Genomic DNA, 20,824 nt, shown 5'->3' on the forward strand with positions numbered 1-20,824 from the left:
GCGGAAAAAAGTCGTTTCGATATAAATGAGTTGTTTGAGGTACACGAGCGCGCGCACCGCTCTCTACCTAGTTATTGGGCTGTAGAGGCTATAATACTGCGAATTTCCACATGAAAATTTCGCAGTATTTTCTTTCGAAATATCGAAAATGCAAAAAATTTATTTTTTGAAATTTCTAGACCACTGGGTCCCCTTAATTCTTTGTTTCATTTGTTAATTCTAGAAACTATTATTTTTTAACCCTGTAGCAACTCTGGCGTTAGTTGAACCTATTAAAGACCTTGGCAGCCAATTCAAGCAATATTTCCAATTTCCAAAAAGGCGTTCATGTGAAAAAAATCTTTATTCCGAGTGCCTTCAACAATACATTTATATGGAGTTTTACGTATGTTTGGAGAAAACTTTGGAGCTCTTACAATCACCTATAATCTAGCGATGTGTGTGCTGTAAGTAAATTCCAAGACTCTACTGCTCATATAACTACATACCTATGTGCATACATGCATACATATTCACATAGCTACGGAAGCTGCAACGAACCATACAAAAGCAACAGCAGCGCAGCAGAACAGCAGCTGATGCAAACAATCTAGTCGCGCTAACTGCGCATCATCGCACGTGCCTCAGCGCTTTTCAGGCTCAGTTCCGCTATCACTTTCTCATCCGCATAATCGTCCACTTGTATACCCCGTTTAACCTTGCCAGCACACACAATCGGTGGCATAGCTCTTTGTTAATTTGAGTGCCGAACTCAAAAATGCATTTATGCCATTGATAAGGATGAGACATCTTAAGCATGCGTTTCACGACAATGGCAAGCATATATTTACACATATACATGCATATGTGCATACGGACATACAGTGGCTCCTAACCAAAATGATGCCGTCAATTGCTTAAACCAAATAATGAGATTAAAGGAAAATAAAACACATTGTTGACAAAATTGATATGCCAGCTGGTAATACATATATATATATATATATATATACAAACATATTTTCAATAAAAACATAAGGAAAAAGAGGTTGTCTGTAAAGTCGGTTTACTGACGATAGTTTAACGTGATAACGTCATAAGAAAATACTGATTGAATGGTTGCATTTTTCAAAAGAAAATTTTAATTTTATTTGTTTGATAGATATTCTGTATGGATATAGAGAATGAGTTAACATTAACATAACATAACATAACACAACATAACACAACACAACACAACACAACACAACACAACACAACACAACACAACACAACATAACATAACATAACATAACATAACATAACATAACATAACATAACATAACATAACATAACATAACATAACATAACATAACATAACATAACATAACATAACATAACATAACATAACATAACATAACATAACATAACATAACATAACATAACATAACATAACATAACATAACATAACATAACATAACATAACATAACATAACATAACATAACATAACATAACATAACATAACATAACATAACATAACATAACATAACATAACATAACATAACATAACATAACATAACATAACATAACATAACATAACATAACATAACATAACATAACATAACATAACATAACATAACATAACATAACATAACACAACATAACATAACATAACATAACATAACATAACATAACATAACATAACATAACATAACATAACATAACATAACATAACATAACAAATTACCCCGTATTAAAGCACTTATCAACAGCTTTCATTTGATACTCATATTGTACATACACAACCAAAGGTTACCCGGGTCCACGTTTTGACCTATATCTCGAGACCCCAGTCACGGAGCGGCATGAAAAATACTCTGTACTAAAGCATTCACCAACAGCTTTCATTTGATACCCATATTGTACATACACGTCCGAAGGTTACCCGGGTCCACGTTTTGACCTATATCTCGAGACCCTATCTACCAATAGGTATTCAAACTATACGGAAATCATCTTCAATACCTACTTAACAATGTGTGTAAGTTTGGTTTAATTCGGTTCAAAGACACGGCGGGTCCACGTTTTGGCATATATTTCGAGACCCTAGTCATCAATAGGTATGAAAATTACCCCGTATTAAAGCACTTATCAACAGCTTTCATTTGATATCCATATTGTACAAACACATTCTAGGGTCCACATTTTGGTCTCTATCTCGAGACCCTAGTCACGGAGCGGATGGAAATACTCTGAACTAAAGCATTCACCAACAGCTTCGATTTGATACCCATATTGTACATACACATCCGAAGGTTACCCGGGTCCACGTTTTGACCTATATCTCGAGACCCTATCTACCAATAGGTATCCAAACTATACGGAAACCATCTTCAATACCTCCTTAACAATGTGTGTAAGTTTGGTTTAATTCGGTGCAAAGACACGGCGGGTCCACGTTTTGGCATATATTTCCAGACCCTAGTCATCAATAGGTATGAAAATTACCCCGTATTAAAGCACTTATCAACAGCTTTCATTTGATACCCATATTGTACATACACAACCAAAGGTTACCCGGGTCCACGTTTTGTTCTATATCTAGAGACCCCAGTCACGGAGCGGCATGAAAAATACTCTGTACTAAAGCATTCACCAACAGCTTCAATTTGATATCCATATTGTACAAACACATTCTAGGGTCCACGTTTTGGTCTCTATCTCGAGACCCTAGTCACGGAGCGGATGGAAATACTCTGAACTAAAGCATTCACCAACAGCTTCCATTTGATACCCATATTGTACATACACATCCGAAGGTTACCCGGGTCCACGTTTTGACCTATATCTCGAGCCCTATTTCCAAAATAAAATATAATCCATGTTACTCGTGGATGATGTAGCTTTCGAATGGTGAAAGAATTTTTAAAATCGGTCCAGTAGTTTTGAGCCTATTCATTACAAACAAACAAAGTTTTCCTCTTTATAATATTAGTATAGACAACATATCTTATAAGGTATATGGTAAATATTAAAATACATTTTTTCCTTCATATATAATAAAAAAATTAATAATTATAACATTAAAACAACAGGTATTATTAACAAACTTGGTTTTATTTTAAATTCTTCAAGTGAATCAAATTAATAATAATCAATAAGAAGGCATATGCAAATACAAATACGTGAATTTATATATGTACATATGCGCATATACATACATATATACGCTCACTTAAGTAGGAGAGAGCAAGATGTCGAACGTTGCCGTTCGTTTGCTTTGTTTGCTTTGTCGTTCGTTCCGCGCTTTCGCTTGCAGTTCATGCAATGCAATGAGCAAGGTAACGACAAATGAGCAAGGTAACACTAATGAGCAAGGTAACACTAATGAGCAAGGTAACACTAAAGAGCAAGGTAACACTAATGAGCACGGTAACACTAAAGAGCAAGGTAACACTAATGAGCAAGGTAACACTAAAGAGCAAGGTAACACTAATGAGCAAGGTAACACTAAAGAGCAAGGTAACACTAAAGAGCAAGGTAACACTAAAGAGCAAGGTAACACTAATGAGCAAGGTAACTACATATGGGCAAGGTAACACTAAAGAGCAAGGTAACACTAATGAGCAAGGTAACGACACATTTTTTCGTGCGTGCAGCCTGTTAAATCGAATTATAAGACGTTATCACGTCAAAAATCATTTGGAATATTCTAGGTGTATTGTGTTTGTACAAAAATTATAACACAAACTAAAAGGGCAGTTCACAGCCAAAATGATTCAGTCCTAGAAATGATTGCTTATAACTAAGGCGTTTTTCAATAGGTGCGCTTCAACTTTTTTCCGATAGGGAGGGCGAACGACGCAATATTTTTTATTTTTCGCTTGTCATTTGTAAACTTCATTAGTATACATTTCATCATGGAACGCTACACACTTGAGCAACGCTTGCAAATCATTGAATTTTATTATAAAAATGCGTGTTCTGTTAAGAAAGTTTAAAGTCGAAAAATCATATTCAGTGATGAAGCTCACTTTTGGCTCAATGGCTTTGTCAACAAGCAAAATATGCGTTACTGGGCAGAAAGCAATCCACACGTGATTCATGAGGCACCGTTGCATCCCGAAAAAATCACTGTTTGGTGCGGCTTACATGCCGCCGGCGTAATTGGCCCATATTTTTTCGTTGAAAAATGAATGGAAATCGATACCGCGACATGATAAACGATTATTTTTGGCCGCAATTGAATGGTATGGACTTAGACGACATGTGGTTTCAACAGGACGGGGCCACAAGCCACACAGCACACGCTACAATTGATTTGTCGAAGAGTAAGTTCGATGAGCGCATTATTTCCAGAAATGGACCGGTCGAATGGCCGCCGCGCTCGTGTGATTTGACGCCTCTAGACTATTTTCTTTGGGGTTATGTGAAGTCATTGGTCTACAGTAACAAGCCGGCGACGATTTGTGAGCTCAGAGCCAATATTGAACGCGAAATTGCTGGAATTTCGGCCGATTTATGCAAAAGAGTGGTCGAAAATTGGGTTCAACGATTGAACTTCGTAAAACGTGCACGCGGTGGTCATGCAAAAGAAATCGAATTTCATACTTAAATGTACATATATGTTCAAACTCGATAATAAAAAAAAATAGTTAAAAAAGTCAAACCGTTTGTGTTTTATTCAAAAAAAAGTTGAGGCGCTTTTACTGAAAAACGCTGTATTATATTAATAAAAAGTTTAAGCAATAGTAAATCAATATTTTTGAAGAAATACTTTATTGTCAATAACTGCTTGTATCCTCTTTGGAACCAATCCCCCAACTTTTTAGTATACTCAGGTAAATTTTTTGGTTGTTCCTCCTTTAATACCTTTTTCAGGACAGATCTATGATTTTGAATAGCTTTATCTAGAACTGACCGGAGATTCTCAATAACATTCAAATGCGGCCAATTCCAAATGAGGCGGCCGGCGTAGCCGAATGGGTTGATGCGTGACTACCATTCGGGAGTGCGTGATAGCAAAATGATAGAAAACGTTTTATCTAATAGCGGCCCCCTCGGCAGGTAATGACAAACCTCCGAGTGTATTTCCGCCATTAAGAAGCTCCTCATAAATAACCATTTTGCCCTTCGGAGTCGGCTCAAAACTATAGGTCCTTCCATTTGTGTAACAACATCAAGGCACACGACACAAATAGGAGGAGGAGCTCGGCCAAGCACCTGTGCGCACCAATTATTATATTAATTTATTTAATTCCAAATGAGTCAATTCTGCTTCGCCGATTTATGCTTTGGTTTGTGATTCTGATGGAAGTCAAAAATATTCCGTTTGATTTCGTGGCAAATGTTTCTTTAAGATATTCAAATATTTTGGCACTGATAAATGACTTGCTGCGACCTAACTGTCCCTGGAAATCATCTTACCTTAAGACCCTGCAAACAGTTTCAAGATGGCTTTTTTCCCAAGATATATTTTAACTTGACTCTAACTATTGGTGAGCTCCCGTGCGGATTTCAACGTACTCTTCGCAAGATCCATGTAGAATCCCTGTCATTGGAAATCATGTTAGGATCCCATTTTGTATAAAATTTTCACGCAAAAAATGCTCAATAAGGTGTTAAACAGTAAGGGGTCTCAATTTAACCATTTCAGCGACTTTTTCCATTTTAGTAAATATTCTTGTTTTTGTTGCGCATGGAAAATAATTTTTTTTCCATTCGAAAATGCATAAATTTATAAAATTAAATAAAAAAAAAAATGTTGAGCTAATATATTTGAACTATTTTAGCTCCATATTGCCATAAGTGATTACTGTATCATTTTGACTGTGAGCCACTGTAAAGTATATAACGCACATCCGTAGACTGATGAGCAAGTGAAGTGAGTGCAAACAATGTGCCAGAGCGAGCACACATCTGCTGACAGCTGTGTATATGTGTGTGTGTAAGGAGATTACAGCATCAACTCCAAAATCCATTGCTTTAAATGCAATTAAACGCCCGCTTTAATTCAAAGGCTTTCGACCTTTTTCCCCATGCAGAGTGGATAAATTGAATACAATTTGCATACATACACATGCATGCACATTGTACATATGTATGTATAAATGTTTATGTATATGTATGTATACACACATCTGAGACTCTGCGCTTCGTAGTGCTGGTGTTGCCACTTAACACACGATGGCGCACTTTGCACATGCCGGATATACCGCTAGCACCGACTACCACTGCACTATCAGCATCTGGATTCGCATCTTAGGCATAATCGTCCTCATCACATGGCAATGTGCCCTTCCAAATGGTATCAGATTGCAGCTTTTGTTTGATCTGGTGCTCGTGTCGCGGATTTCAGCTGCTAATATGAGACATTTATTTGTCTACTGGTTTGGTTGCATGTTTACATGTAAGATATGAATATTTGCCACGGCTTCATTCATTTGCCGCTTGCTCCTGCCTACTTTCCTCTTGAGAATGGAATGTTTTTTACAATCTAGGTTCTTTATTTGTTTCTATGCTTTTTTCTCTTTAACAACACCTTGCGTTGATGTTTCGGGGTTGACTCGTGCCAAGCAATTGTCAAATTAAGTTACATTTTTTTGAAAGATTAGACATCAGAGACTCTAAGTTTAGTTGAAGTTAGAAAAGATAGCCACATAGTCTTAGCCAAGCTCCCATTTCGAATCTATGGACAATATGGACAGTTTATCCAACTTAATAAAAAAGTAAAAATAAGGAGGACAAAAAACTAAAATAACAATGAGACACACACGAAAGATCGGCAATCGCGGTCAATTGGCGGTGAGCTGGGTCGATATAATCACACATAATTTAAGTCCTTTAACTCCGATTGAAACGTAAAGCCAGGAAATAACTTATACTCTGTAATATTAATAAGGATATCAAACAAAAGAAGACATGCCAGCATTTAAAACGTGGTGAGTCCCAAACCCAGCGCACAACCAACTATCCTGGGTTGCCTCGCCTTCTCACACTAGCTCGCTCTCGAACGGGTATTCGGAAGCTGCCCAGAGCATTCTTGGACTAAACCCGGTGAGTTGTAGGTGTATATGCGAGGTCTCGATCGCAGTAGTTGACATTTGTTTGAAGCGTAAAGATAATTTTTTATCTGACGTAAAAAATGTCAACGTTCGTCCCAAAAAAACAGCATTTGCAGGAAGTCATGCTTTTAAAGAAAAGAGCAGCTGAGACATATTGCATATTAATCAATATTTACGGTAATCACGCTCCATTAAATACAACTTGTAAGGAGTGGTTTCGACACTTCGAAAGTGGCAATTTCGACGTGAGTGGTAAAGATCGAACGAGCGAAGGGGCACCGAAAAGATTCGAAGATACTCAACTACAACAAATATTGGATAAAGACGCATGTCGAACCCTTGATGATATGTCTAAAAAGTTGGATGCTGACAGATTAACTGTCGGTAAACGTTTGCATGCGATGGGAAAGCAGGTAACTGGATGCCACATCAATTGAAGGAGAGGGATATCGAGAAAGGTTTGGTGGCGTGTGAGATGCTTCTTGAACGGCAGAAAAGAAAAGGTTTTCTGCATTTCATCATCACTGGCTATGAAAATTGGATCTATTATGATAACTCTAAGCGTCGAGAATGTTGGAGCCTGTCAGAACCAGATCCATCGACAGCGAAAAAAAATGTTTATGCTTCAAAGAGCATGTTGTGCATCTGGTGTGATCAGAAGGGTGTCATCTATTATGAACTTCTTATACCATCTGAAATCATCACTGGTGATCGTAATGATCAGCTAATGCATTTGAATCGAGCTGTGAAAGAAAAGCGGCATGAACACGTCAGGCCACACGTTGCTAAATCGGTCCAGAAATATTTAGAGGGACTGAATTGGGAAATCTTGCCCCACCCGCCGTATCCCCCAGACATTGCGCCTTCGAATTACCATCTGTTCCCATCAATGCAGTTCGCCCTTATTGGAAAGCAGTTCACTTCTTACGAGAACATCGCAAACTAGGTCAATGAATGGATCAAGTCAAAAGAACTCGAATTTTTCGTTAGAGGAATCCGTATGCTGCCGAAAGATGTGGTAAATGGCACTTACTTCACAAACGGCTCTAACGATTTTCATGAAATTTTGCAATTCATTATTGGGAAAATAGTGTATTGTAATTATGTTCAGCTTACTGTAATAACCATAAAATACTATGATATTTTAGAAAACTCCAATTGTTACGCCTGAATTGTATTTGTCTGTGCGTTTCTGTACGTCGCATTTAATCACAAACTAGTCAGTGCACCTGTACTATTGATAACAATCAGCTATATTAGGGGAAAGCTTATAATTTTTTATTATATTCAATATTTTTATCTAAGTAAAACTCTTAATATAAATATTTAAAACACTTTACCAAATCTTGAATAAAAATTATACCAGCCAAGGGCTCATACTCGTATCTACTTGACTGATTGAATGAATCAATCAAATTGAGGTTTGCACTTCGACCTCATGGACTTTTTGGCCACTACTCATTACAGTGCTTCATTCAAACTCAGTTCCCTTAATTAACCCAAGATAGAGCTGGGCTGTCTCGACCTTATTCGCGCTAGGCAAAGATGTGCTGAAGCTTTCTACTATAAGTTTAATCGCTTTATCCGAATTTTAAATTTCATTTATTCTCAAGTCACCTTGTCATGTACATTTATACCCTGTAAAAATGTTATGGGGGCAGGTGTAAGCCCATGCAATATCTTGTGAAATATGGAGAAAGGTGGTAGCATATGCCGATGACTTGGTCTTAATGGTCTCAGGTCCCTTCCCATCAGTAATGGCTGATATTTTCGAAGATGCACTGGCTGCACTCAGTAGATGGGCTGCCAGTTGCGGTCTCAGAGTCAACTCTGACAAAACGGAGTTGATGCTATTCACCAGAAAATACAAGCCTCCACCTTTTAAGCTTCCAAGACTTATCAACTAGTGTCTTATTCTTTCCTCGGAAGTCAAGCATCTTGGTCTAATACTTGACCCCAAGCTCCACTAGAAGCTGCACATAGAAAATCGAGTTAAGAAGACCAATATAGCCTTCTACGCCTGTAAATCTATGTTCGGCAAAAAATGGGGTCTTAAGCCACGTGGTTTTTGTAGAACATGTCCCACTGCTGCGCTCAACGTTATTCTGCACTTACTTCCTGTGGATCTGCAGGTTAAATCCATTGCTGCTCAGAGTGCTATAAGGTTGAAAGGAGATTGGCCTTTGGAGACAACTTCCTGTAGGACATAGTAGCATCTTGAAGCAGATCTCCCCTTCCTTCTCTGTTATTCGCACTGACCTCTCCATCCGCAAACTGTGCTTTGAGGGTTGTGCTAGGGCTATCTTTCCGAGCAGGCAATATCGGAAAGAGGGGAGAGTCGGTACGGATATAGAAACCTCTGTTTTCACTGACGGATCCAAAATGGAGTCTGGAGTGGGAGCAGGGGTTTAATCTAAATCAGCCAGCATTTCGGTCTCCTTTAAACTGCCGGAAACAAACCGCGTTTTTCAAGCCGAGGTCTTCGCGATCCTGCAGGCATGCAGAATGCTTCGGAATCGCTTTTGGGTGGGAGACATTAATATTTTTTCCGATAATCAAGCTGCGACCACGGCCCTGTCGTCGCCGTATTGCAGCTCTCTTCTGGTGAACTCCTGTAAGGAGGATCTCAAACGTCTCCAACGTGCAGGAAACATTTGCCTTATCTGGGTTCCTGGGCACAAGAATATAGAGGGAAATGAAATTGCCGATGAGCTTGCCAGAGGGGCACAATTTCGAAACTACACAATTTCTTTCTAGGAAAAGCGCAAGGTCTGTCTCATCGTGTGCTATTTCGAAAACACTATGGCCTCAATACGATAGAAACAGAACGCTTAAGGTGATGGGAATCCCTCGCCATTCAATTTCCAAACTCATGGCGGTATTCACTGGTCAGTGCGTGATCGGTACTCATGCGGAGAAGCTTGGAACTCCGTACAACTCCTACTGCAGAAGCTGTGGGGATCCTGCAGAGAAAGTGACTGTGGAACACTTTCTCTGCAAATCTCCGGCTCTGGCGGCTAGGCGCTTGAGATTCCTTAGCGTGGCCTTTGGGGATGACTTCAAGAAATTCTCCGGCCTAGCTCCCTTTTCTCTCCTCCACTACATCAACAGCACTGGATGGCTGTAGACGGTTTTTCTCTTCATCTTTTTACAGGTGGTGGTCCACATTATGGTATCAAAATGGCACGTAAGTGCTACTTGAAGTGTACCTGGGGTACTCTTGCCATCTTACCTACCTACCTACCATGGAGAAAGCCAATAACCCATACAGATACTCAGCGAGTTCAAAGATGGTAGAAGTGTAAATTTATATCCACACATAGATGAGTTTGCCTCCAGGAGGACTTTCCGAGACAACTCTTGAATGCATCCAGTTCAAAATGCTAATGTAAAGATTTTCAAAAATGTTGCCTAATTTGCTTATTGAATATATTCCGAGAGAATTGAACCTATAAATCTTACCCAAATATAGCGACGTCTTTAAGTGTTTACTATTTATTGTGTTCAACAATGAAATAATTTTCAGCTGCACACACTGTCACAACGCCCACACCACTTCGGCACCTTTATTCACGCCCCCTTAACTTAACAATTCAATTTGAAACATCTTGCCCGATCTCGCCTTTCAATATTGGATCTCATAATCTGTTGGCGTTTTTGCGCACATTTGCAACTTTTCGCGAGACTCATACATAAGCAAATATTGCAAGTAGTAGGTAAATTTTTGCATACTATATACGTACACACATACATATGTGCATACTTTGATACGAGTACGAATTCAGAACGAACGTTTAAACGTTCCAGCTGTGTTTATTCCACTACTGCCATATACGAGTATACTCATATGACTACACGCCCCGCACACATCATAAATGCGTCATTGCTTGAATGTAGATACGAAGGATATGTTGAGCATATCTTTGACTGCTTATGACGCAATCCTTCGTCGGCATCTTTCGACGTAAGGATAAGGAGGCAAGGCGAAATAATGTTGGCACGTTCCGTTCTACGGTGGAAAGAAAAACCAATAAACACATTTAAGTGTGCAGAACAATAAGCGTGCACACTCAAACTTGTACATATATGTAGGTACACATGCATACGCATAAGTAGACTTGTAAATGCATGTACATACATATGTACTATAAGCGAGGGTGAAAAATCCCTTACGAAGTAAAAACGGATTGATTCGGTAATTCGAGAGATGTTTGTATAATACGAGGTAGCTCTGATCAAAACGATAAAATGGTAATGATATGTTAAAGATGCAGGAGCTTCCGCCATACTGCAGATGGAACCTTACGTTAATATGCTATGTACGGCTATGCGTAGTTGAATAGATTGGCAGCAAAAGGTGCATTTTGTGATTTCTTTCTAATATACAAATCGTTGGAAGCATTTAAGCAGTAAGGAACGATTTTGTGTGGAAGCAGGTGCTTAGGCAGCATGTTTTTGTTGTTTTTTTTAATGGCGTGTGCCCGAGCAAAACTATAAATTTATCGGTTCAATAACTCTAAATTGCAATTATGCATCAATGAATGCATTATTCAAAGAATGTTACCCATCAGAATCTCTTAGTACTGTCCAACAGCATTTTTGGAACAGAAAGGCAGCACCTGAACGTACATACTCGTGCACCATTACTAACCCACATTTTGTAAGAACAAACCTATAGACGGTGGCCACATTTTTCTATATTAATAGCAGTCGCCCCTCGGCAGGCAATGGCAGACCTGCGAGTGTATTTCTGCCTTGGAAATCTCCTCATAAAAAATATCTGCAGTCGGCTTAAAACTGTAGGTCCCTCCATTTGTGGAACAACATGAAGACGCACGCCACAAATGGGGGAGGTGCTCGACCAAACACCTGAAACAGGGTGTAAGTGTCAATTTAAAATGGTTTTTATATTCAAAACTGGGTGGCTCCTCAGTTGCGAGGGATTTGACTGTTCGAAAGAGAAGAAGAAGAACAAACTTGGAAAAAAATATCAATAAAGCGAAGAAATTTCACAGACAAATAAGACCCGAATAATCACCAACATCAACAATGATGAATCGCCGACTATGTGACCAGATAATGAAAAAAGTAAATCTAAATAGAGCTGAGTGAATTATTAAACTAGTTAAAAAAAATTGTATTTTGCATAATTAAAAACATCTCATTTTAATTAAAAGAGGTTAAAAAATGTCAGGCAGAAAGAACTAAAGCCCGAGGCTAGAGATCAAAAAAATGCTAAACCAAGAAGGCTCCAGGAATAAAACTCAGAAGCTTATATTGGCTACTACATCGAAATGCTCATGTTTCTGTCGAAAGGAAGCTCTCAATTTACTCAGCTTTCTTGAAACCGATATGGACATATGGCATTCAAATTTGGGGCACTGCAGCTAACTCCAACATCAAAATAGTTCAAAGATTCCAGTCGAAAACCCTCAATATGATCACAAACACCCGTTATTATATTACAAATGCACATTAACTGAAGAAAATCTGGCACATCACACAACACATGACTCCAATCGCACTCAAACCCTCTTGTCATAAAAAAAAATTGCAGATCCCATAACCTTCACCAGACTGAAGAGAAAATCTACAAAACAAATTAGTCTAAATTATTATGTGTCTTAAAATTAGTAACTGGTTGCACCACTGGGTGTATTCCATAACTGTTTTTTCTCCTAAATAAATTAAATAGACTTAATCGCAATAAAGAAATGGATTTAAAAAATGATCAAGTTACGCAAACATTAATCTTGTCACATTGATCATCAATTGCACGAGGGTGACATCACGAACATCAGCTGATGCTGTTAAGTTCACTGAGAGCAAAGTAACGCTACTCTGCCCATGCATTGCGTGCAGAAATAAGCTAAATCGATTTCTGATAGAAATCAATAGAATATCACGAGGGTCAGCTTTATGAAAAATGTTAACCCTTATCTTCCATTTTTTAATCCTAGACTATTTGCGAACTAATGTTCCATAGTATTCGAGACTGGCTGTAACAGTCTGGAATATATGGTATAATAGCGTTCTGGTTCTAAACGACACAACCTCAGAGACGCTCCTTGAAAATTGGGCTTCGGAACAGACAATTATGTGATTAATGATATATGTATATAACTTTCTGATCCATTTTTTGTTCCCAATTATCCCTCCTGTGCCAGTTACCACGGCATACAGAGACGCCTTGTTTTCGCCTTTCGACATCACGGGGCATCAACGCATATTTTTTCCTTTGGATCGATGATTAATTTTTCTAACACCTATGTTCAGAGATCAATTTAGATAGCAATCTCCAGAAGGAACGAATCGTCATTCTGAGCGGCAGCTAGGTGGCACTCAAGGCGTTATCATTCTTTGAGGGTGAGTCCTCATTAGTATTTGAGTGCATTGAAGTAAATGGTAACGAAGTAGCGGATGCATTGGCTAAAGAGGATGCGGAAACTCCAACGCACCTTCTTCTCGAATGTGATGCTATCGCGAGAAGAAAGATGAAACATCTCGGCAGCATGCAGTCGGAAGAAAGGCACATGCGTTCAGCCCAAGGTCAGCGCCATCATAGGTTTAAGGAGAGAGCTGGCCTTAGATGAGGTACTGTCATGCGTAGAGGGCACAAAATATAACACCATGAGGTCGAAGTGCGAACCTCATTTTCATTCCATCATTCAATAACATAAAAGCAAAAAATCCACTGTTCATACCGCAGACTTGAGCTAAATCAACCAACAAAATGCTCTGAAAATATCACACTGAGTGCGGTCTAAAATCCTTTACCCTAGGCGTTGCAACTGTAAAAAAGCCTTAATATTCCATGATTGAGGTGTAAAATATTCCCACGGTGTGAATGTAGTATTATTAATTGTGAAGCACTTATTACCTACGACAGGTTAATTACATATTTTGATGAGCAAACGCAGTTCAAGTGTATAAATACCATGCCATGCCAGTTTTTATATCACAAGTTACAAACTATTTTGAGTGAATTTTCCTTCATTTCCAAAAATTACGTCATGGCTATTAAAAAAATCCAACCTTCTCAATCATTCGCAAAAATAATAAGGATGGCTCGCTTCATTTCCGGAGTGGTCGGTGCTGACGTCTCCAATATGGATTATAAAATCAACATTATAACCGTTATAGTGATAATCTGTATTACCATTTATTTCATCTTCACTGCTTCAACGGTAGCGAATGTATTTTCGGAAAATTGGAAATACATGTTGGAGGCATCCTGTATGGTGGGCAGCGTATTGCAGGGCATCACCAAACTTATTTCGGGGATCTGTTACACGAAATCCATCTCTGGAATGCGCTTGGAATTAGAAAAGCTCTATAGTGAATACGAAACTAAGGGTGAGGCCTATTGTAAGGCTTTGAATGAGTGTTGCGAGCGCGTATGGCAAATTATAAAACTGGTCGGCCAACTCTATGCTGCCTCAGTATTTGGTATACTCCTTTTAACTGTCATTTTGGTTATCGTAACTGGCAAGCAAGTTTATGTAATGCATTTCTTTCTTCCTGGAATCGACGTCAATACGCATTTTGGTTATTTGACTACAATGGTTGTGCAAACTGTGGTATTTTTAGCTGGCGGTTTTGGTCTCTTTGCAGGAGATTTATTCTTCCTGATTTACCTAGGGCAGCCAGAATTATTTCGCGATCTTTTGGTATTAAAAGTAAAAAACCTAAATGAGGTTTCTGCCGAACGCAATGTAATAACTGAAAGACTATTGATCGATATTATTGAATGGCATCAATACTACACAGAGTAAGAATTTTGCGATTTATAAGTGTGTGATTTTTATCGTTCGATGTGCATACATACATACATCTACATCTATCATTAATTTCAGTTACAACAAGCGTTGCAATCGAATATTTTATTACATAATCACCATGCAAATTGTGACATCGGGCATTTCAATCATTTGCACTATGTATATTATTTTAATGGGAGATTGGCCAGGCGCATACTTGTATATTATGGTAGCTGTTTGTGGACTTTATCTTTATTGTATTATTGGCACAAAAATCGAGACTTGTGTAAGTTAAATGAGTATTTGAAGAAAGGCTAGTGAAAACTTATTCTTTATTATATGTCACATATTTGTATGTGGCAGATTTTGAAGCCAAACCGGATATCCCTATTTAATATATCTCGTGCTTCCACAGAATCAAGCGTTTTATGAGGAGCTTTACAACATTAACTGGTATAATTTTGACGTAAAAAATCAGAAAATGATGGTATTTATTTTGAAGAAGTCCCAAAGCCCCAGTGAAATAAAAATTGGCGGAGTCTTGCCACTATCCGTACAAACTGCACTTTCGGTAAGGACGAACGCCATTTTCAATTTGACGCGTGAGAAATATAACAGATCATTTTTTATAATTGTGTTTTTTTTTCTTTGTTCTTTTTTTTTAGATAACAAAATCAATTTACGGATTATTTACAATGATGTTGGGCTTCTTGGATGAGGAGCAGTGAAAGGATATATAAAAATATATTTCCAATACTTTTATTAAGATTGAGTGCTTAACCCCAAATGATGCAATAATAAATAAAACGTATAGGTATGTTAAGTGCGGCAGTCGCAAAATAAATCTAAAGCAGTGAATTATAAATGCTGTGTAGAGCACACGGCGAAGAGCGGTTTTATATTTAGTTGATTGTATTGGGTGCTTTTTTAGCTGCATGATAACTATCGATAATATGATTTGACAGCTGAGCGACGTTCATAGAGCGACTAACCACCAAACCTTTTTGTATGTCCTTGTAAATTTCTGCATAGCCCAATAATTTGTAGGTGAAATCCCTGAATATTTCTCGAGAAAGTGAAAACACGATTAAAATGTATATGTGAGGGAAATTCATAACTTATACACAAATAAGTGCATATCCGGAATATTTGTCGAGGGTTATTAGATTGATGTCTGCTAAGTCCACGGAAAACGCGCTTACCAGTCTCGAATTGCATTTCAATCATCGAAAAACCTTCTTCGCCAAAGGATTTACGTCTTGTAGTCTCCCCAGATATTAAGAAGGCTGTGAGTTATGAATGGGATAGGTGTGGACCATTCACCTTCTGGGTAAGTTCATCGGCCAACTACTTAACTGAAGAGGAGTAAAGACTAGGTTGGGTGAATCGGTACTATCAAGGCAGTTTGGGAAGACTGTTAAATCGCTGCCCCGAGAAACGTATTGGAGTGACAACATGTTTCCATAAAAATTGTTTGACTTGATACAATATACGCTGCAAGATGAGCCAAATGAGGAAAGGAGGAGCTTGTCTTTCTTTATGAGATGCCATTACTCACTCCACCGGAACTAAATAGCCTTCACCTAGGCCCAGCAAAAAAAGACTAAGCTCTTGAGCGATATAAGGCAATTATAAGGAATTAAGGAACTTATTGAAAACCTGTACTCTTTAAAATTGTATTTATGCGGTAACAAAAAAATCTATTAGAGCCTATATTGGGACTATTAATCGGAGCTCCCAAATTAAAATATTTAAACGCCGCTTTATAAGTATTTATTATGTATTTACTTTATATTTGGAGCAATCATGTTTGATCAGCTCAAAACTAAAAACTAATTTATTTAACATAACTTCATTGGTTCTCATCCAAAAAGCGTAACATCATTGTAAATATTCCATAAATCGATTTTGTTATCTAAAGTTAAAAAAGAAAAGTAGTAACAGCAGTGACTTACTTTCTGATTCATATTCGAGAAATTTCTCATAAATTACCGAAAGTGCTGTTTGTACGGAGAGTGGTAGGAATCCGCCAATTTTTATTTCACTGGGACTTTGAGACTTCTTCAAAATAAATACCATCATTTTCTGATTTTTTACGTCCAAATTGTACCAGTTAATGTTGTAAAGCTCTTCATAAAACGCTTGATTCTGTGGAAATACGAGAAATATTAAATAAGGATATTCGGTTTGGCTTCAAAATCTGCCACATACGAATGTGAGACATATAATAAAGAATAAGTCTTCACTAGCCTTTCTTCAAATACTCATTTAACTTACACAAGTCTCGATTTTTGTGCCAATAATACAATAAAGATAAAGTCCACTGAATGCGACCACAATGTACAGGTATGCGCCTGGCCAATCTCCCATTAAAATAATATACATAGTGCAAATGATTGAAATGCCCGATGTCACAATTTGCATGGTGATGATGTAATAAAATATTCGATTGCAACGCTTGTTGTAACTGAAATTAATGATAGATGTAGATGTATGTATGTATGCACATCGAACGATAAAAATCACACACTTATAAATCGCAAAATTCTTACTCTGTGTAGTATTGATGCCATTCAATAATATCGATCAATAGTCTTTCAGTTATTACATTGTTTTTGGTAGAAACCTTATTAAGGTGTTCTACTTTCAATACCAAAAGATCGCGAAACAATTCCGGTTGTCCCAGAAAGAACAAAAAAAATAGATCGCCCGCAAAGAGTCCAAAACCGCCAGCTATTAACAGCACAGTGTGCACAATCAATGTAGTCAAATAACCAAAATTCGTCTCAACGTCCACCCCAGGTATAAGGAATTGCATTACATAAACTTGCTTGTCGGTTACGATGACCATAACGGCTGTCAAAAATAATATTCCTACAACAGCGATAGCGTAAATGTTTCCAACCATTTTGATAAATTGCCATACGCGCTCGCAACACTCATTCAAAGCCTTACAATAGGCCTCGCCCTTAGTTTCGTATTCACTATAGAGCCATTCTAATTCTGAGCATACCGTGGAGATATCTTTGGCGAAAACAATGGCCGAAATAAGTTTGGTGACGCCCTGCAAAACGCTGCCCACCATACAGGATGCCTCCAGCATGTATTTCCAATTCTCCGAAAATACATTCGCCACAGTGGTGGCAGTGAAGATGAAATATATGGTAATGCAGATTATCACTATAACGGTAATAATGTTAACTCTATAATTCACATCGTACACATCAGCGCCGACCACTCCGGAAATGAGTCGAAAGGCCTTAATGATTTTTGCAAGTGACTGCGAAGGTCGAATATTTTTTACAGCCATGTCGTAGGGGCTAAGAAGTTAAAGTAACTATATAAAATTATTCTTCACCTGTGAAACATAAAACCGTTCTATTTTATAGATTTATTAAACCACAAGAAACTGAGTTTACTTATCAAAACAAACAGTTAAGCTGTCAATGGAAATAATTACTCTCTAATTTTAATTGTAGACCGCGTTGTACGTTGATAGGTTAAGGCCGAGATTACCTTAAAAATTTGTGGTGAACCTCAAAATCGTATATGATTTTCATGAGAACCTTCTTCAAGCAAAAAAATGTATTTGTGGTGTGAGGTGTGATCGCTGCTATACAAAAATTATCTACGCTTTTCAATTGTTAAACACTTGGAAATTCAAATCGCACAAATAACCTTCGTACTAGCTGTGAATACGATATGCCATGCACAGTCAAAGTCAGCCACGGCCGCCCCTTATGGAAGCAGAGCAGTAATTAATTTCTGATTGACAACGCTGAGAAGTAAACTTACACCTCTTGTGTGAAAATGATTAGAATAATATTTTACGCCTACACTCAATGTAATCTACGTATATACAGGTACGTATTATAAATATGTTATGTTGTTTCCTCAGCCTTGGCGCATAGCAAAATTGTAACCCTCAATTTCACACGTACGAGTATCCTTGCATTCGTCCGAACAGTTGTTGTTCAGACGGCAACGAAGTGGTTTTTTTTTATATAGCCAACTCAATCAGATCCCAAGTGATGTCAGCAAATCAGCTGATTCCTTCGAGTTCGCTGTCGGCCACTCCTGAATACTTATCACCATGCTTTGAGACCTACGCTTTTGTTTTTTGTCCTTTTTTGACGAAACTTACGATAAGTTTAAAATCTTATGAACTATTACTGAAATATTTTTCTCTACCAATGTATAAAATATTACTTAAAGAACGTGTTATACATTTTTTTTAAGTTGGATCCCTCGAACATATGCATATGTCCCACATGCAATAAAAATTAAGTACATTGAACATTTTTCTATAAAAACAATATGTAAACATTTATTAGCTGCGATGTAACTGCGTCTTTCAAACTTCGTCGAGCAAAGGCCGGACAGATGCATAGAAAGGGGTCCCCCGTCTCATCCTCCTCTTCACATGCTGGGCAGAGCGCACTGTCTGAGATGCCTACCTTTTCCATGTGCTTCGCCTATAAAAAATGGCTCGTCATCAGTACAATCAGCTGCAACATTCCCTTCCGCTTAATGACAGGAGAATCTGCGACAGACGAACGAACATGTCAGGAAAGATCAGCTCGCTTATGGGTTGAAGTCTTCCGTTTGATAACCGTGGTTTGATGGCTGCAGAAGCAAGTGGCAGAACGGGCTTCGGGTCAAAGAATTTGACTTCAGAGCCCATCCTAGCTAAAGCGTCAGAAGTCTCGTTGCTACCCATACCCATGTGTCCCGCGACCCATGTTAGCATCAGGATATTATACCTGCCGACATATTACAATCTTTTTTTACAGGCTACTACCCTTGAAGTGGTTGGAGGGCTGTCTAAGGCCATGAGCGCAGCTTTGTTGTCGACACATACAGATATGCTTCTCCATCTGTTTTCGACAACAAAATGAATCGCTTCTTGAACAGCATACACCTCCGCTTGAAACACAGATGAGTGCAATCCAAGAGCAAATTATAGTTTTGTCGCGCTGGATTCTTCGTAGACAACATAGCCGGTACCGTGCTCGGTCCTGGGCCCATCCATGAAAATGCGAAAAGAGTGTTTACCGAGCTCATTTCCAGAGTTTGACCACAATTGAGCCTCTGGCAGCACTCCACGGTATATTTTTTCAAGTACGACTCTTGCTGGCTTGAAGTCAAGGGGCATGCTTTTGATCGTTGGATCGAAGTCCATGCTTCTTTCCCTGTTATCCAATCGCCGGCAAGGGCCGTACCAGTTCCCATGGTGTTTCAGCCTGCAGATGGCCTTCAAGGCCTCTGCTTGGATGAAAGCATCAAGTAGTGGTAAACGAATCAGAGCATCTAATGCCAGAGCTGAGATAGTCGGAAAAGCTCCTGTGCAACAGATGGCGGCAGTGCGTTGTAGTTTCGGTAAGGTCCTCCTGACTCTCACAAGAGAGAGTCTACTCATCCAGACCAATGATGCATAGGTGATAATAAGTCTTATTATACGATTTTGCTAGGAGAAAGACCCCACTTTTTCCCAAAGACACCTTTGCACTACCAGAAGGATAGCTGGATTGTGACTCCTTTTAGCTTAGGCAAAACGAGTCCATCAAGCTTCCTCCTTCTGGTAAAGAAGGCAATACCAGTCGAGGTACGGTTTCCAAGGTTTTGGAAGCCTTTGATAGTCATGCTGAATTGAAGAAAGAGGGTGACCCTTCAGCATACACTACATGTGCTTAATAATTATCGTAATATTTAGATGTGGCAACTCATGTTTTTTTTTAGAATCTCATTCGCTGCTTATTGCCTGTAGTTTCGCAAACATTCGTATTTTATTTTTACGTATTGATTAAAGAAGTTAAAGCTATTAAAAGGAAATAATTAAAGTGAGTATAAAAATTTAGGTAATGGCAATTTTAGTAATGGCACCAAGAGGAACAGAGCTTTCTGATGATTTAAAAAATCTGATTATAAAATATCACAAGAAGCATAAATCATTGCGAGAAATCGGTCGTTTGATATAAAGGAGTTTTGCTACAGTTCAAAAGATTGAGAATCAATATAAAAGTGTGGGAAGCGCTACTAAT

General features: G+C 38.3%; 2 protein-coding genes across 2 annotated transcripts; one reads left to right on the top strand and one right to left on the bottom strand.

The window, feature by feature from the left end:
- Nucleotides 1–14,036: 14,036 nt before the first annotated feature.
- Nucleotides 14,037–15,569, top strand: LOC128859614 (odorant receptor 67d-like). Its single transcript, XM_054096561.1, has 4 exons — nucleotides 14,037–14,794; nucleotides 14,880–15,069; nucleotides 15,199–15,354; nucleotides 15,449–15,569. Exons 1-4 carry the CDS (start codon nucleotides 14,037–14,039, stop codon nucleotides 15,509–15,511), a joined length of 1,167 nt encoding a protein of 388 aa, XP_053952536.1. The 3' UTR covers nucleotides 15,512–15,569.
- Nucleotides 15,570–16,541: 972 nt separating this feature from the next.
- LOC128859615 (odorant receptor 67d-like) lies at nucleotides 16,542–18,131 on the bottom strand. The gene is made up of 4 exons (XM_054096562.1): nucleotides 17,336–18,131; nucleotides 17,061–17,250; nucleotides 16,776–16,931; nucleotides 16,542–16,698 (listed from the first exon to the last, which is right to left on the bottom strand). Exons 1-4 carry the CDS (start codon nucleotides 18,091–18,093, stop codon nucleotides 16,636–16,638), a joined length of 1,167 nt encoding a protein of 388 aa, XP_053952537.1. The 5' UTR covers nucleotides 18,094–18,131; the 3' UTR covers nucleotides 16,542–16,635.
- Between the last annotated feature and the right edge of the window lie 2,693 nt (nucleotides 18,132–20,824).

This window comes from Anastrepha ludens, chromosome 4 (assembly GCF_028408465.1).
Source record: "Anastrepha ludens isolate Willacy chromosome 4, idAnaLude1.1, whole genome shotgun sequence".
In the NCBI taxonomy this organism is placed as follows: domain Eukaryota; kingdom Metazoa; phylum Arthropoda; class Insecta; order Diptera; family Tephritidae; genus Anastrepha; species Anastrepha ludens.

Coding starts and splice junctions, on each gene's coding strand:
- LOC128859614 (XM_054096561.1), top strand. CDS start 14,037: ATGGCTATTAAAAAAATCCAACCTTCTCAATCATTCGCAAAAATAATA. Junction 15,070..15,198: donor GCACAAAAATCGAGACTTGT/GTAAGTTAAATG, acceptor GTGCTTCCACAG/AATCAAGCGTTTTATGAGGA. Junction 15,355..15,448: donor CCGTACAAACTGCACTTTCG/GTAAGGACGAAC, acceptor CTTTTTTTTTAG/ATAACAAAATCAATTTACGG.
- LOC128859615 (XM_054096562.1), bottom strand. CDS start 18,093: ATGGCTGTAAAAAATATTCGACCTTCGCAGTCACTTGCAAAAATCATT. Junction 17,251..17,335: donor TGGCATCAATACTACACAGA/GTAAGAATTTTG, acceptor CATTAATTTCAG/TTACAACAAGCGTTGCAATC. Junction 16,699..16,775: donor CCGTACAAACAGCACTTTCG/GTAATTTATGAG, acceptor TTTTAACTTTAG/ATAACAAAATCGATTTATGG.